Source organism: Netta rufina, assembly GCF_964035555.1.
Source record: "Netta rufina genome assembly, chromosome: 3".
In the NCBI taxonomy this organism is placed as follows: domain Eukaryota; kingdom Metazoa; phylum Chordata; class Aves; order Anseriformes; family Anatidae; genus Netta; species Netta rufina.
The window spans coordinates 77,774,924-77,789,398 of NC_140125.1; the positions used below are offsets into that span (position 1 = coordinate 77,774,924).

A 14,475-nucleotide genomic window follows, 5' to 3' on the forward strand; every position below is an offset into this window, starting at 1 on the left:
GGGTGCAAGATAAGCCTGTCCAAACTCAGATGCCAGGGACTTATGTAGGACTGTCTCTCAGCAGCTTAATGGGAATCCTCAAACATGCACAGCCAACCCAGCAAGCATGCCAACACACGTCCCAGACTGGGAAAAAGGCATATCCATGAATACATATTGAGCAGAGAACGGGGGAAGATGCTGACTGTCAAGGTGAGAATAGCACAGCCAACCACCACCAACAAAAAAGATGACTCCCACACATGCAGAGTGAAATTATCCTTGATTCTCCCCGACAAGCAGTACTTCTCATTCTTGTGATGGGTGATACTGGGGTTTATTTGCAGTATTATGAAAGCTGATGTGTCCTTATGAATATGCAAAAACATGAATATGCACTCTATGCACTCCTTAGGAGAGAAAGCGGACCAATATGTCACTTGTAGCAGATATTACTCTTGCTTCTTGATATACTGCCGAAGGACACACTGACGCTGCATTTGGGTTTAGAGTGGAAGTAGCTGGACACCGTACCCTTTCAGAGTAGCGCGTGTCCTTTTGCAACTACTGTACATATAGCAGCACTAAAACAAATGGAGGACTTTGAGGAAAGCCATGAGTAACATACATGTACTAACTGACAAGTAAGCAGTTAGTTCTGAGGTGAATAAATGTTATTTCTACATGCATTCTTGTGTGCGCAATATATACCTACTTATATTTCTTCATTTAAGCTATAGAAGAAAGGATCTTACATCAGCTTTTACCTAGTTGGAAAGACTAAAACTGTGAGGAAATTGTAATAGTTCTGTGGAAAGGACTTTTCACCACAACTATTTTATATGTTGTAGTCACCAAAAATAAGTTGTTTTACCTCTTAATATTAAGCAATGCCCACGGTATCCCAGTGGGAGTGTTGAAAGCAGGTAGCAATTTCTCTCCAAGCTCCACTGCCTTCTTTCGGAAAATCTGGAAGTTAAGAAGAAACAAAGTGTTGGAAAACGCATTGCAATTCCCACTAAATGACATTTCAGCACAACGAAGCATCTCTGGTGTTTCTTTAGTGCTGTAAAAAGAAACAAATCAGCACAAGCAGTTTTCCATTGCACAAAGTTACAGTGGGTAGGGGGTGCCACGGACTACTGAAGGAAGATGACACGGTGAAGACAGCCAGAGAACCTGCGCCTGGCATGACCAGGAGACGTAAGTCAGAGACACCAGTGAGGTTGGACCTGCTCTGGTTTGCACAGGAATGCTGTGCGCTGGAGAAGGGCTTCAACAGCCAGGTGTGGTGCTGGGTCCATGCTGGGTGACACTTGTTAAGACACTTGCCTGCCCAGGGACACATGTCCTCCCCAAGCTGGATGGCCACATACCTGCCATATGGTGGATGTGCGCTGCACAGACAATCTGACACAATGCAACACTCCCCCAGAACAAGAGAAATGTCAGCATAGTGATATTTTTGCAGCACCACAGCATTTATGGACTCAGCCGGCTTATACCCCAATGGGGATCAATTAACTCAGAAATCAAAATTTACTCCTACAGATAAACGAGAGTTAACTGATCTTTAGCACCTGAAGAGTCTAAACTTCCATCTTTTAAACAAGAAGGAGAAAGACCTTGAATGCTTAACATATGCCCACAAGAACTACAAACAATTTAACATCAGGAACTTTTATGTTCAGAGTGACTGTTATAACACTACAACAAAGAAGATTTTGCTCTCCTTGGACTGCCAGCTCAGCTCAGGTTACATTAGCCTGACTTCTGGAGCACTGAGTGCTTTAGTAAAAGAGTTTCTAATTAGAAGCAAAAGTGTTCCAACTTAAATATAGCAACCTATTTAGTGATCTCAGTATTTGGATGTGCAAGGCCTACTTGCTTGGAATTATGCTGAAATCCCATGCAAAACTGAAAGGCGTTATCCCAGGTGTAATAGCCAGAATAGCAAAGTCACCTTCATCATCCTGACTTTCTAATAATGTCTTCCTTTGGTTCATTTTTCCTCCCTGAAATATATTGATGATGAATTTGTATTTATTTTTAGAAATCAATTTGTACACTTGATGCATCTCACAGTGTAGCCAAGTACAGTACAGAATATTTTCAGAGAAGGAAAACAACGCACAGGAACCCTCTCTATATGTTTAAGTGAATGCATAAATAAAGACATTTACTGGTCAAGACAAGGTAACAGAAGAAATTTATTTCTACAAAAATGAAATACAACTTATAAAATCCCACTTTCTAAAAGCCACTTTGAGTAAAGCTCTTTATTGTTTAAAAATATGTGATCAGGAGAGAATTTAAAGCTCTGTGACAATCATGTTACCAGAAAGAACCTCCAGAATACCCCACTGTCTCTATATGACAGAGGTTTCTGTGAAAGTGGTCTCAGGTTTGGAATTACAATGTAGGAAATTTTGAGGGAAGTTACAGAATTTGAAGCTAAACTCAGGCTGTAGTCAGAAAACATTTTTGAGTAAAGTGCATGTGAGTGCTGGAATAAACCTGAAGCGAGGCAACAGGGAAAATAATTTGCTGGGAAATCCCTTCATAATCCATGTTATTTCTGACTTCCCACATCACTGACTGTAGATTCTGCCAAGAATTAATTATGCATTTGGGATCATCAGGCAGCATATAATTCAGTCTCCCCAAGGGTTAAAACTTTGAGGGACATTCAGAAAGAACAGCTGGTGCAGAAGAAATCTACTAATTCCTTAGTGGATTTACTGGAGAGGAGCAAGTGACCCCACAAGGAGCACACAAGTTTTCCCTTCATTACACTACACAGTTGCATTTGTTCACTTGCTCTATTAAAACCTATGTTTTGCTCTTTCACCACGAGAGGCTTCCTGGCATTTTCACAGTATATGAATCAGAGAATCACAGAATGGCTGAGGTTGGAAGGGACCTCTGGAGATCATCTGGTCCAACCCCCCCCCTTCTCCCCCCGCCAATCAGGCCCACCTAGAGCATGCTGCACAGGACGGCATCCAGGTGGGTTTTGAATACGTCCAGAGAAGGAGACTCCACAACCCCTCCAGGCAACTGTGCCAGGGCTCTGTCACCCTCACAGTAAAGAAGTGCCCCCTCACATTCAGCCAAACTTCCTGTGTTTCGGTTTGTGACCCTTGCCTCTTGTACTATTGTCAGGCACCACTGAAAAGAGTCCAGCCCCATCCTCTTGACACCCTCCCTTCAGATATTTATCTTAGCATCTCTACTCTGAAACACTGAAGCACTCACAGGAGAGCAGTCATGACAAACTTGAGCAATGGGCACACAGCATGCCTGAATCCTTGTAGAAGCATCTGTGTGCTGTGCAACATAAAGCCAGCCCTACATGTAAAGCAGGTAAATATTTTATTTTATGGTATGTGATTGAAGGTGAAGATTGTCAATGTGCCATACACGTTCTTTTTGGACTCATATTTAAGAACAAGAGAAGCTCTCTCTTTCAAAGGCACATACGTGTTTAGCCCTAGCAGTGGCCGCAAGGACAGTAGCTGACCAGGGCTCCGTAACTGCTCCGTCACAGGTTGCATTAATCCTTCACCATTAAAAAAATCACACGCAAACCAGAAGTTTGTTATAACAACTTCTTCTGGACAAAAATGTAACATTCTAGTTTCTCAATTAAATATTTGATATATAGCAATAGTGCTTTAATTTCAAATAGTTCTACCAACTTTCACACATATTTTTTCTATTCTATGTTATAAATTAACAACCTGATTTCGTTCAAAAGAAAATTGCCTCCTCCAGATAAATGTCAAAAATAACAGTTATCCAAAAATAAACACATCCGATGTGAAGCAGTAAGGAAATACTGTTCCACATACAGATAAGCAAGGAAAGTCAAAGCCACTCGTGATAAGGACAGAGCACTGAACAAACTGTTAGTGCTTTGAACAGACAGTGAGGTTGGGCATTCCAACTTCTTTCTTTTCCTAAATGTCTGTCTTCCAGTGTAGTAAGCAACCTGAGAAACAGAAACCAAAAAAGAAAAGCAGCTAGAGAAACAGACTAAAAAAAATGATTTTTAGACCTGCTTACAATTTTGGAACAAGTCCTGAAGTGAAAATGCACTTCTTGTTTGTAAGACAATTTCCACAAGTTATTACTGTTGCAGGGTAGTGATTTTCCTTCTGTTTCCAAAGTTAAAATAAGTCAGCTGCAGACACTATCCAATTTTATCTCTAGGGCTAATTTAACATGGCTGAACAACTGACTGCCAAATCACTATCTATCAAGTACAACAGTATAGGCAAGAACGACAAGAACACAACACTTTGTGAATGACTGAATGCACTATATGGCAACTTCACACAGCAAAATTACACTCTTTCAGTAAGGGTAAGAGGGTGAAGACTAATAAAGGAACCATGTTGTTTTTCAATTTGACGCTCTAACAGCTGAAAAATAATAATAGGGAAAACTAGTGTTCATTTTAATTAATCCAGACCAAAAACTTCTAATATTAGACAAGAAATAGATGTTGTACAGGTCAAGATTATTTTTTTTTTCAGTTTATAAAAATGAATAAACAACAGAAACCTCTTAACATCTCTGTTGCTGACACGAATTTTAAATTTTTGCCAAGCCCTAAACTCTTCCTACTCATACTGAGTAAAGTAATTTTTTAGTAAGCAAAAAGTATGATACCCATTACAGGGATGTACAGAAAGGCAGAAATGACAGAGCACAGAAAAAGATAGGACAATTTATATAATAAAGGAAAAGTCTACTGCAAAATTTCCCATCATAGTGGTTATCTTGAGAGGCTCAGGGACTTTTTCTGGCCTCTCTTCATGGATGCTCAGCCAGCAGAAATGAAGGCTTACTTAGACAAAATAGGCTGTCTGGATCAGACCTGGTGGATGTTGTCACAATCCTATGCCTGCACCAACCCTTCATCCATACCCTCTTATAAAAAACAAACCAAAACAAAACAAGAGTAGTTCTTCTAAAAGTCTACAAATCAATTCCAAGACCAACTTGACTTACTCCACTGCTCTATCATATCTGGAGTGCACACTTTTTGATTAAATGAGACTGTGGTGTTATTTACCTGATGTACCTCTGTCATATCATCAAGTAATAAGAAGAGCAACCTGCACTGACAAATCCCTTCTTTTAAGTGGAGGAGTGAGAGGAAAGTGCTGTGGCTAATGTTAAAAAGGAACCAAACCACTAAAAATTGTACTTATATTGAAGTTGACTACATTCTATACCCTCGTAAAGAAAATCATTCTTCAAATCAGTGAAGCACTGTGATTTAGGGAAAAATAATAACTGAAAAGGGTCAGAAATAGATGACCAGTATGTAACACCGTTAGGATATTAAATGCTTTCTCAAACATTTCTCTCTAACCTCATTTTTTTTTTTTTTGTCAGAAGACAGCTATGGGACACAAGATGGTCCCTCTTTTTAAACTCAATGTCTTAGTAATATATTTTAAAAGTTCGTGTAAGATCTCTGGCATGCTTGTATAACACTGATACTCACTGTATGAAGGTCCTGTGTGAGAATATCTCCTCTGTAGAGTGCACAGACTCCTTCACACTCAGCAATCCTACTCAAAATCAGCACTAAAACAAATTAGATACTTACTGCAGTCATATGATAGATTATACAGAAAATCAAGTTGCTACATTTTCCTGTGAGACCTGTTTATATTATGAAATATTGGTTAAAACAAGCTCAGTGCCCTATAAAATAGCATCTCTGTCTTTGAATTACCAATCTCAAGCGCCTTACACAACCCAAACCCACTCCAAACCCTGCCACCATTTCTCCTAGCCAGCATTTATTTTAACAACATTTTAGCATTCGGTAATACACAAAGAAGAAATCCATGTCACTGCTCTGCACACTCTGCTTTCCTGTTCTTGTCTGCTCATTCTACAGCTAACACACACATCAAGTCATTGAGCTCACTTATCCAGTAAACAAAAGATTTTTTCACTCCATGAATCATTCTTAATTGTTTTTAAGTATATATAAATATTTTTGGCCCTCATTAGAGACAAGAAACTAACATGTTTGGAGCTGAAGCCCTTGTCTGAGCACACTACCACTACACAAGCTGCCAGGAGGTATGCTTTTGCACTGCATACTTATGTGTGTCATGATTCCCAGTGCCACGTCATGCACTTCCTCAGTAGCTCTCATCCACACCTTTCATTCTAGTAGGACTGCTAGCATGAAAAATGTAAGGAAAGTGACCACATTTGCATATACAGTACTTACACCAGCAGTTTTCCTACAGCAATTCTTTTTCTAATAACAATTTCCTTATTTCTCTCAAATATGACCTTAATTATGTGAGGCACTCTTGCTTAGAAAAGCAGTTTGGGCATGGGATTGTTTTGTTCTGCTTTCTTTTTGTCACTGATGCAAATACTAAGGTTTTGGGTGTAAATCAGGACACAAACTTTAGATGAAACAAAGTTATGAATTTAATGAACTACATTTTCCAAGTAACCAGTTAATTTAAATCAGTTATTTGCATTCTTTACACAATCTTGTGGCATGCAGATATCAAAAGTATGTTTTCTGAATTTTTTTAAATGGCTTTAGAGAAAAATGCCTTCTCTTTTAAAAGAAGTCAAATATTCACAACTGCACTGCTTATGTTAGAAGACCCAATCCCACAATCAATGAGATTTTGCAGATTGTTGTGTCCATTACAAAATCTTATTAGGGAAAACTGTTCCCACAGAGAAATAAGGATCTGCCTGCAAAGGTGCAACTGTAGGACTAAGACCAGAGCTGTCATTCGGTGCAATATTGACTTTCATTATAGTGCAGGAAGGTTATCTTCCCTGGATAAACAAAAACATTTCCTCCAGCTAGAATGACAAACTCCTTTGAAAATGTTAGATTACCTCATCATAGATTTAATTGCAGTTGCTAATCAGGAAGAAAAGAAAACACAGGAAACAAAGCAATATCTCAGAATTGTATGATGCACATGAAATTTAAAAAGAGCATTATAAGTTCCATACCAGTGAAGCCAGAAGTTAATTTTTAACTGCAATCAGAGGAAATGATCCTAATTATTATTTTTCTAATTGACAAAGACATTTTCTCTTCATCTCTAATTCTGTCACGTTAAGCATTTTTCATTTTTGTTTTATATTTACAGATAAAAACTGACAAGCCACTAAGTAAGATTTATTGCTTTCTTTCTTGTACCTGACTGCCTCTCCCAGTGGGGTAAGGAATGAATATTTCAGTGCAAAAGCAGCAAACAAGAGCAGAAAAATGAACACAGACAGGCTGCTTTGCTTCTCATCAGAACACTGAATAGAAATCCTTTCAGTCTAACAAATGTTGATTTAGGTTTAAAGTGATCCGCTAACAAAGGAGAGCTCTTTTAGAAGAACTTGCTCTAATACATTGTTCACCGAAAGACAATCCAGGAATTTTGCTATGTTTGTATTTTATTTTTACAATGAAAGATTGGAAATGCTACAAAATTGTTCTGCTCCACCTGAAATACCCCAATAGTATAGATTAATAATATAAGATGTATTATTCTACTATCTTCAAGTGATATGACACTTGTCATATTATGTGAAACAATTTCCTATAAAATATTTTCAGCGTTTATGACACCTTGATAAGATACCTGGTTGCTTACATTAACTCTGCAGCAATTATCTGTTTTACAGCTGCTGACATCTTGACAGTAACAGGTGGTTTGGGGCTTAATTTCAGTCAGCCCTCACTTACTCCTGAGCCAAGTCAGTTATGAATGATCTGTGCTGCAAGTTAACAACATTTCTGGACCCAAGCGCTGTAATGAGTCACATCAGCGTGGAAACCAGTATTGACAGAAGGAGACCAATAGACCATCATCTAGGACCTACGCAGTTGCAATTGTATTTATTATGCACCCAGATCTGGAAGTGCTGGAGAGCCTGTCTTGAGCGTTTCCCCTGTAGCAGCCTGGTTTTGGAAGGCTGCTTGGATGCTGCAGTCTGCTGGCAAATGCACAGGGCCTGGACACGACACCCTCCAGCACTCATGGTACCTGCATCTCCTGCATCACATCTAATGCAGGGGTGCCCATGGCCTACTGAGCCTGGGCAGGGAAGAGCTGACTTTGTGCTGGAAACCTAAATCACCACCGTTTCCTTAAAAGCACAAAGAAAGAAGGAAACAAAGCGTGCCTCAACTTCCTTACAAATTGTGGCTTGCCACATGCACAAATAAGAATATTGACTGGAGAGAGCAGGGTTTTACTTCAGCAAGAATTTCCACAAGCAAGCTGCCCCCTCCCTGGCCACGAGGCAGGTTTCTCATCCCGCAGGGATGCCGGCAGAGGGAGCACACGTGAAGCATAAGCACAGCACAGCTGAGGGGCTTCTTGGGGTCTGGGGACATCAGAAAAAAGCCCAGGAAAAGGGCTATCCTGAAAAGCCTCAGATTGGTAAATAATCTCAGCCGCTCCCTTCTCATTAAAATTCTCACACTAGCAGTGCTAGTTTTCATCCAAATCTCTCTCACACATATAAGAACAATATCAGCTGTATAAAGTAGGAGGAATATTATGTTTAAAAATAATTACACTCTGCAGCCATTCCCAGAATCTTGTTAAGCATCTGCTGTCACACAGTGCTGGGCTGTCACATCACAACAGATAATGTGTATACTGGTTTCCAGATAAGAGAACCTGAAAAATGCAGACCCTGCAATAAAAGGAGAATTCCTATCTCAATTGAGGGCTGAATCAGCCTCAGGGTAGTGTTTTTAACAAGATCTTCCATACGGAAGTCCAAAGTGTATATTTAACACATATATGAGAGCAACAGCTATTAGAGCACTCAAACCTCAGGTGCTTTTGGCACCTGAGGTGACGTGTCAGCTCAGGAAGGGGCACAGCAGCTTCCAGCTTTCAAAAATCTCAAAGTATTTAAAGAATTTTCCTGGACCCTGCAGTCGTGGGAGATTCAGACAGCTTGTGGTTTCAGTGAGCCACAAATCCTTCTCACTTGCAAGTATCAGAGCAGCACGTGTCTTTTTCACAACTTGTGGAAGTAACGGACACAGCTGTGCTTTTACACTCGTACAGCGTACCCCAGTATGCTGGTCCCCAGCTTGTAGAGACCATACCATACAATAAACAGTACACTGTAATATCCAGGAATATTATTTGACAATGAAGAGCACGAAAAGCATCTGTTATCCTACAAAGAAAGCTAAAACATACACCAAGCTAATATATATATATATTTTTTTTTTCTGAAGGAAATCTATTTAAAAGATGCTTATTACAAAAATTTGATTACAGTTTTGAAAAACAAACAAATCTATCTTTTATTCAATTATTATTTTTTGTTATGGCTTAACTGATGGCAAGAAAATTAATTTCCTCTTCTAGCTGATTACTGTACCAAAGAAATCATGTAGCACCATGAAGAATCCCCCCCCGCAGAAAAGACTGTAGAGAACTTAATCAAATGGAAGTAACTGGATTAGGGAGAGATTTCCAGATTTAATCCAAATGTACATAGCAACAAGCACAACACAAAACCCTCAAGTTATCAGCAATAGCTACCACACGTAATTACTTCAGGTTTTTTAACTAAAGAATTTCTAAGTAGATACTTTGTGTTCAAAAATCATATTTTAGGAAAGTCAGTAATAAATGGTAAAAAGTAGCAGAAAGAAGGCAAAACACAAAACAAAGAAATATTACTGTACAGTAATGTATATGTCTGACTGGTACTTTAAAATTTGAATGAAAGAATTGCTAAATAAGCAAAGAATTAAAAAATTATAAAGGAAGAGATTGTTCCAGTTATATTTAGTTATTTCCTTTTGTGCTATTTATGTGTATTTAAGATTGCTTATGCAGCTATAAAGAACAATTTAACAGGAAGAACTCTTAGGCCACAAGTAACTGCTAGTTTATCTGCTAATGTCAAGAAACCATTAACTTTTTTAAAGCTTATGCATACTTGCACAATTAAAAGTTAAACTACATCCTATTAGTACTTGTAAAACTCACAAGCTTTCATTAATATTATTTATCTAGTGATAATTCAAGACAAGGTGGCGATGAATAAATTAAAGAAACTTTAACAATTGTCTGCAATAAAATAAATTATTTCTATATGAGAGCCTTTTAGAATTCCTCCCCCCAAATTCAGGGCGGCTTTAACTTTCCGAAAGGTGTGGTATGCAGCATGACAATGAGTAATGAACAGGATTTGCTGCATATGTGCAGATCAACCGCATGCTGGCAGCTGGCTCTGGAGACTCAAACCACAGGTAGCAAGATTCATGCCTAAAAAAGCTGCTCTGAAAGTTTAAGATTCTAAACTCCCACACAATCCCCAATAAATACATTATAACATAGCTCAGCGTAGGTAAATCTATGTCAAAGATTTGGGATGCCATCCTTATATCCTGCCAGAAATAGAAATGAATTACTGAAAAGGCTGGAATCCCAGATTCCCCATCAAATGATGAATGAGCTTCTAGCAAGCGCAGACGGCAAGCTAGCAGACATTAAAACTATTAGCAGCCCACGAGTGAGGACTAAGCCCAAACATAAGAGCTAGCTTGAGTTTTTAGCTGATACCCGGATAACTGGAATGGGGTTGATACCTAGAGACCCACCTCCCCTCAATCCCAACAAAAGAAAACTGCCAGCAACCTGAGAAATCTGATGTTCAAATGCTTGGATGCTGGTGAGAGACACAAACACCATCAGCCCTAGGAGCAACCAATGGACTAACACAAGGCATGTGTGTTGAGAGGACAAAGTATTGTGTGTTTAGTGCTCAGGTCTTCTCCAGTTAAGGAAGATGATGTATGTATTTGAAAATACATCGGACATAAGTAAACATGAATGGAACTAGAAATAAGGCACATACAATGGAAACTCATTATATTACGAAGCAATACAGAAAACATCTGGATACCATCTTTGAGGTTTGTGTTTTTCCTGATTAAGGAAACAGCTGCCTTAGTAAAATTACTCATATCCACCAGTAATGAGGAGTATCTTTTAGCACAATACGTCTGTTAAGCCACAAGCATCTGCTTCCTAATTTTCTTTTTATTTAATCTTGTGTACCCAGCCCAAGTGCTGTAACAACAAATTTAAATAGCTGCCTCATTTTACATCTTGCAAGCCATGGTATCTAAACAAAGAACAGCACTTTGCATACGCAACACTCCTCCTTTCAAGCAGGTGACCGCTGGGAGGTGATTTGCAGCACCATCTGCGTGAAGGGGGGAGCGGGTGGAGAAGCCTAGTAAACATTGCATGGTGAATCAATAATTACATCCTTAACGTAGCATAAAGTGCTACCAGAAGATTCATTCCTGGCTTTGTTAATTTGACTGTATCTTTTAATTCCAATACTGATGAGTGATTCAGAGCAATGCCTTTACTGTGCACCTAGACCATGGTGGCAGGTACGTAAGAGGCTAACATCGGTCCGGCTAGGTAAAGGAAGTCTGTTTGCTTTTTAATGTTAACTTAATAGCAAATGGAGAACTGCTTGTTTCAGCCAGTGTTCTGTGATACTTGCAGGCTTGTTGCAGTTGCTAATGGAAAAAGTTTTAAATGATGTTTATTAAATATACTAGCGTGACAACATGAACAGGATATCAAGTATTCCAAATTTTATTGTTATTCCACTCATTTTATTTTTTTTTCCTAACTTCGTTTAGTTCATTTCAATGTTTTACTCCAGCATCAGCATAATAGCTTAATGAACTGATTCTCGAGTAGCAGACCTGAGCAGTGAGAAAGCAGCAAGAGTGCAATTTCCTTGCGTGCTTCACTAGATCTGATAGTGGGTTACCTACAAAAGAGTCCAAAGCTCAAGGTCCCCTGTATTCTGCCATCCTCCTTGAGCTGGTTTATAGCAAATGGGTACTTGCACAGAGAAAATCCATCCAGCCTGCTGAGCCAATGGAAAAAAGAAACTACGCCTCTTTGCTCTCCTGCCTCAGCAAGGGAGAATCTTTCTGAATCACCCCATAGTCTGACACCATTACATGTATTTTGAGTAAGTAAGTAAGGTATTGGTGTCACTCAAATGCCAGTCCTCAAATGGTTAAAACTTACTCTGACTATCTTTGTATTGTCTTCTTTATCTATTTTCTCATCCCACTAATCAGGTAGCACAGACTAGATCTTCACCTATCTCAGGGCTTGTTCCCTTGAGAGAGTTATGCTTATTGCTGCAGAGCAATTGTTCTGTTTCTCTGGCTGTAGTTCCATGGTCTCATGGTCTCAAGAAATAAAACTTTTCCTTTTTCTCTCCCCCTTCCCCTCCCTTTTTTTCCCACTCAAAGTGCTCCAGATAGCCAAAGGACTTCCAGGACAAAGGATTTCCAGGAAGTTGTGGGTAAAAGTTATATATAGCTTGCAGCACGGCATAACAGCATGTACAGGACAATGCCACAGGACAGTCCTAAGTGACTTTTGTTCAAGCTACAGCTTTGCTAGACACGGGAATGAGCTATTTACCAACTGTGTCCAGAGCCTCCTCTCATGTATGGTAAATATCGGTAAATATAGTAGCTAGCTCTAGAAAGAAACAAGCTGGAAACTAACACACACGCAAAGCTGCTGATAAAAGGATTGGGGCCCAGGAACCAAGCAGGATGAGAGTCTGAACTAACAAGCTTGAATACTGAAGTTTAAAAACAAGTCATGATGTTGGACACAGAATTATAGGGTTGCAGACTTTTCACAGTCTTCATTAAACAGAACAAAGCTTAAGTACCTTCATTTGCACCAAAGTTTTCTCTAATATCACTTAGACATCCTCTGTTTCTGTTCATGAATTGGCAATTCCACTATTAACTGGATGTGTTTGTGGATACAAGAATAAATTAAGTGACTCTTTTAGAGTATTTCTTCTCCTGTTTAAACATACATCAAGTATAATGAGTATTTAACTTTGTATATTAAGGCTATGCCAAGCTGAAACAATACAGAGGTTCTTTTAATCCTTATACTAAGGCTAAAGCTGATCCAGAAATGTCCAGATTTTTTGATCTCAGATACTGGCAACATCATAAAAAAGTGAAATGATTGCAAGTACAAAGTGCCTACTGTTAGTCTGTTAGATTTACATCACAGATGACATAGGAGCAAGCCATTTGACATAAAACTCTCCAATTGACCCTCCTCTGTGACAAACAGCTACAGCCTGTTTGTCTTTCAGTTTTATATGTATGGAAAAGGAATAAAAAGTTTTTATTTGCTCCAGCCGTAATGTTTCAGTAGCTGAGTAAATTCAACCTGTATTTGCAGCTCTGTGCCAACAGTTTTGCTTTATTCTGTGACAAGTGAGCTCTGTAACACTAGCAGTTGCATCGATTATGCATTTCTGAGAATCTGTTTTTCAGGAGAGAGGAACATGTTACAATTTAGCATCCTTAACATCCTTCTTAGATCCTTTCTCCACAAGACCTCTGACACACCATCTTGCAGGCTTTTTATATAAGTAATAAAACTTGAAAAAATTCTCTTTTATAGTAAGAAAGGAGGATGGTGCTTTCTTAACTCAGTGCTTTCTTATTGTTGAGATTTCTCTGAAAGATAATAGTCTTTGAAATATCTGATGAATAATGTGCAAATCCAAAACAAGCCCAAATAGAGCGCTTGTGTATTTTCCTTAAATATAAGAAATGTGAATTTTCTTGTAGTTCTTTTAATGTAAACCAAAGAAAAGGTTTCAGGAGGGAGAACTGTAATTTAAGAAGCTGCTTTTATGTTGTAAGTTAAATCATCAAGCAGACTAATTCAATTCCTTTGTGTTTACTGTAAGACTATTTCTCTTACTGGACAAGCTATAAAACTAAACAACTAAAATATAAGAAGGCAAGCAGACATTTCCAATTCGTAATGGTCAGAAACAAATGAAACAAATGCTTTTCTGACTGAAAAGCAGTGCTGCCAGCAAGTAGTAAATTTATGAGCAAATCAATCGTTTCTCTGAATTCCCTGCAATTTTTAGTTTTTTTTATTTTTTAACAGTTAAACCTTGAGGTTATTCCTATAATTAAATAGTCAGATGTTCCCTCCAAAGGTAAACATTACGTTGTTTTGAATGCAGCGTATATTTAGAGGAAGTGATGCTTAGAAGTATTCATAAAGATTTGAAGTACACATATTGGTATCATTATGTTGCTTCCCTTCCTTGACTCAATGGAAGGTCAAAAAGAACAAATAAACAAAAGGCATAGCAATCCTGTAAGTTCTTTCTGTTTTTACCAAAACTCATCACATGCCTCTATTGTTTTATTTTACTGTATGACTGAAGACTTCACATGGTAGTTCCTAGACAGAATACTCAGCAGGTTTCACTTATTTTTCTTCCTGATAGTATGCAATTAAAACATTACAGTAACTTAACTGCATTTCAAGTTGGAATTACATATATATATATATATATAAACACATCTTGAAAATATGATCTGAAAAGAGGCATCTTAGAACC

The 14,475-nt window shown here is 38.5% G+C and overlaps 1 protein-coding gene across 1 annotated transcript in view; it reads right to left on the reverse strand.

Annotated features, from left to right (window-relative positions):
- Positions 1-14,475, reverse strand: part of MAN1A1 (mannosidase alpha class 1A member 1) — a gene marked incomplete at its 5' end in the record, with an annotated part of 134,595 nt that overhangs the window by 51,392 nt on the left and 68,728 nt on the right. Inside the window, one exon of the mRNA XM_084285202.1 lies at positions 854-948. Within this exon, the coding sequence (XP_084141328.1) occupies positions 854-948 (95 nt within the window). The remainder of the gene's footprint in view (positions 1-853; positions 949-14,475) is intronic.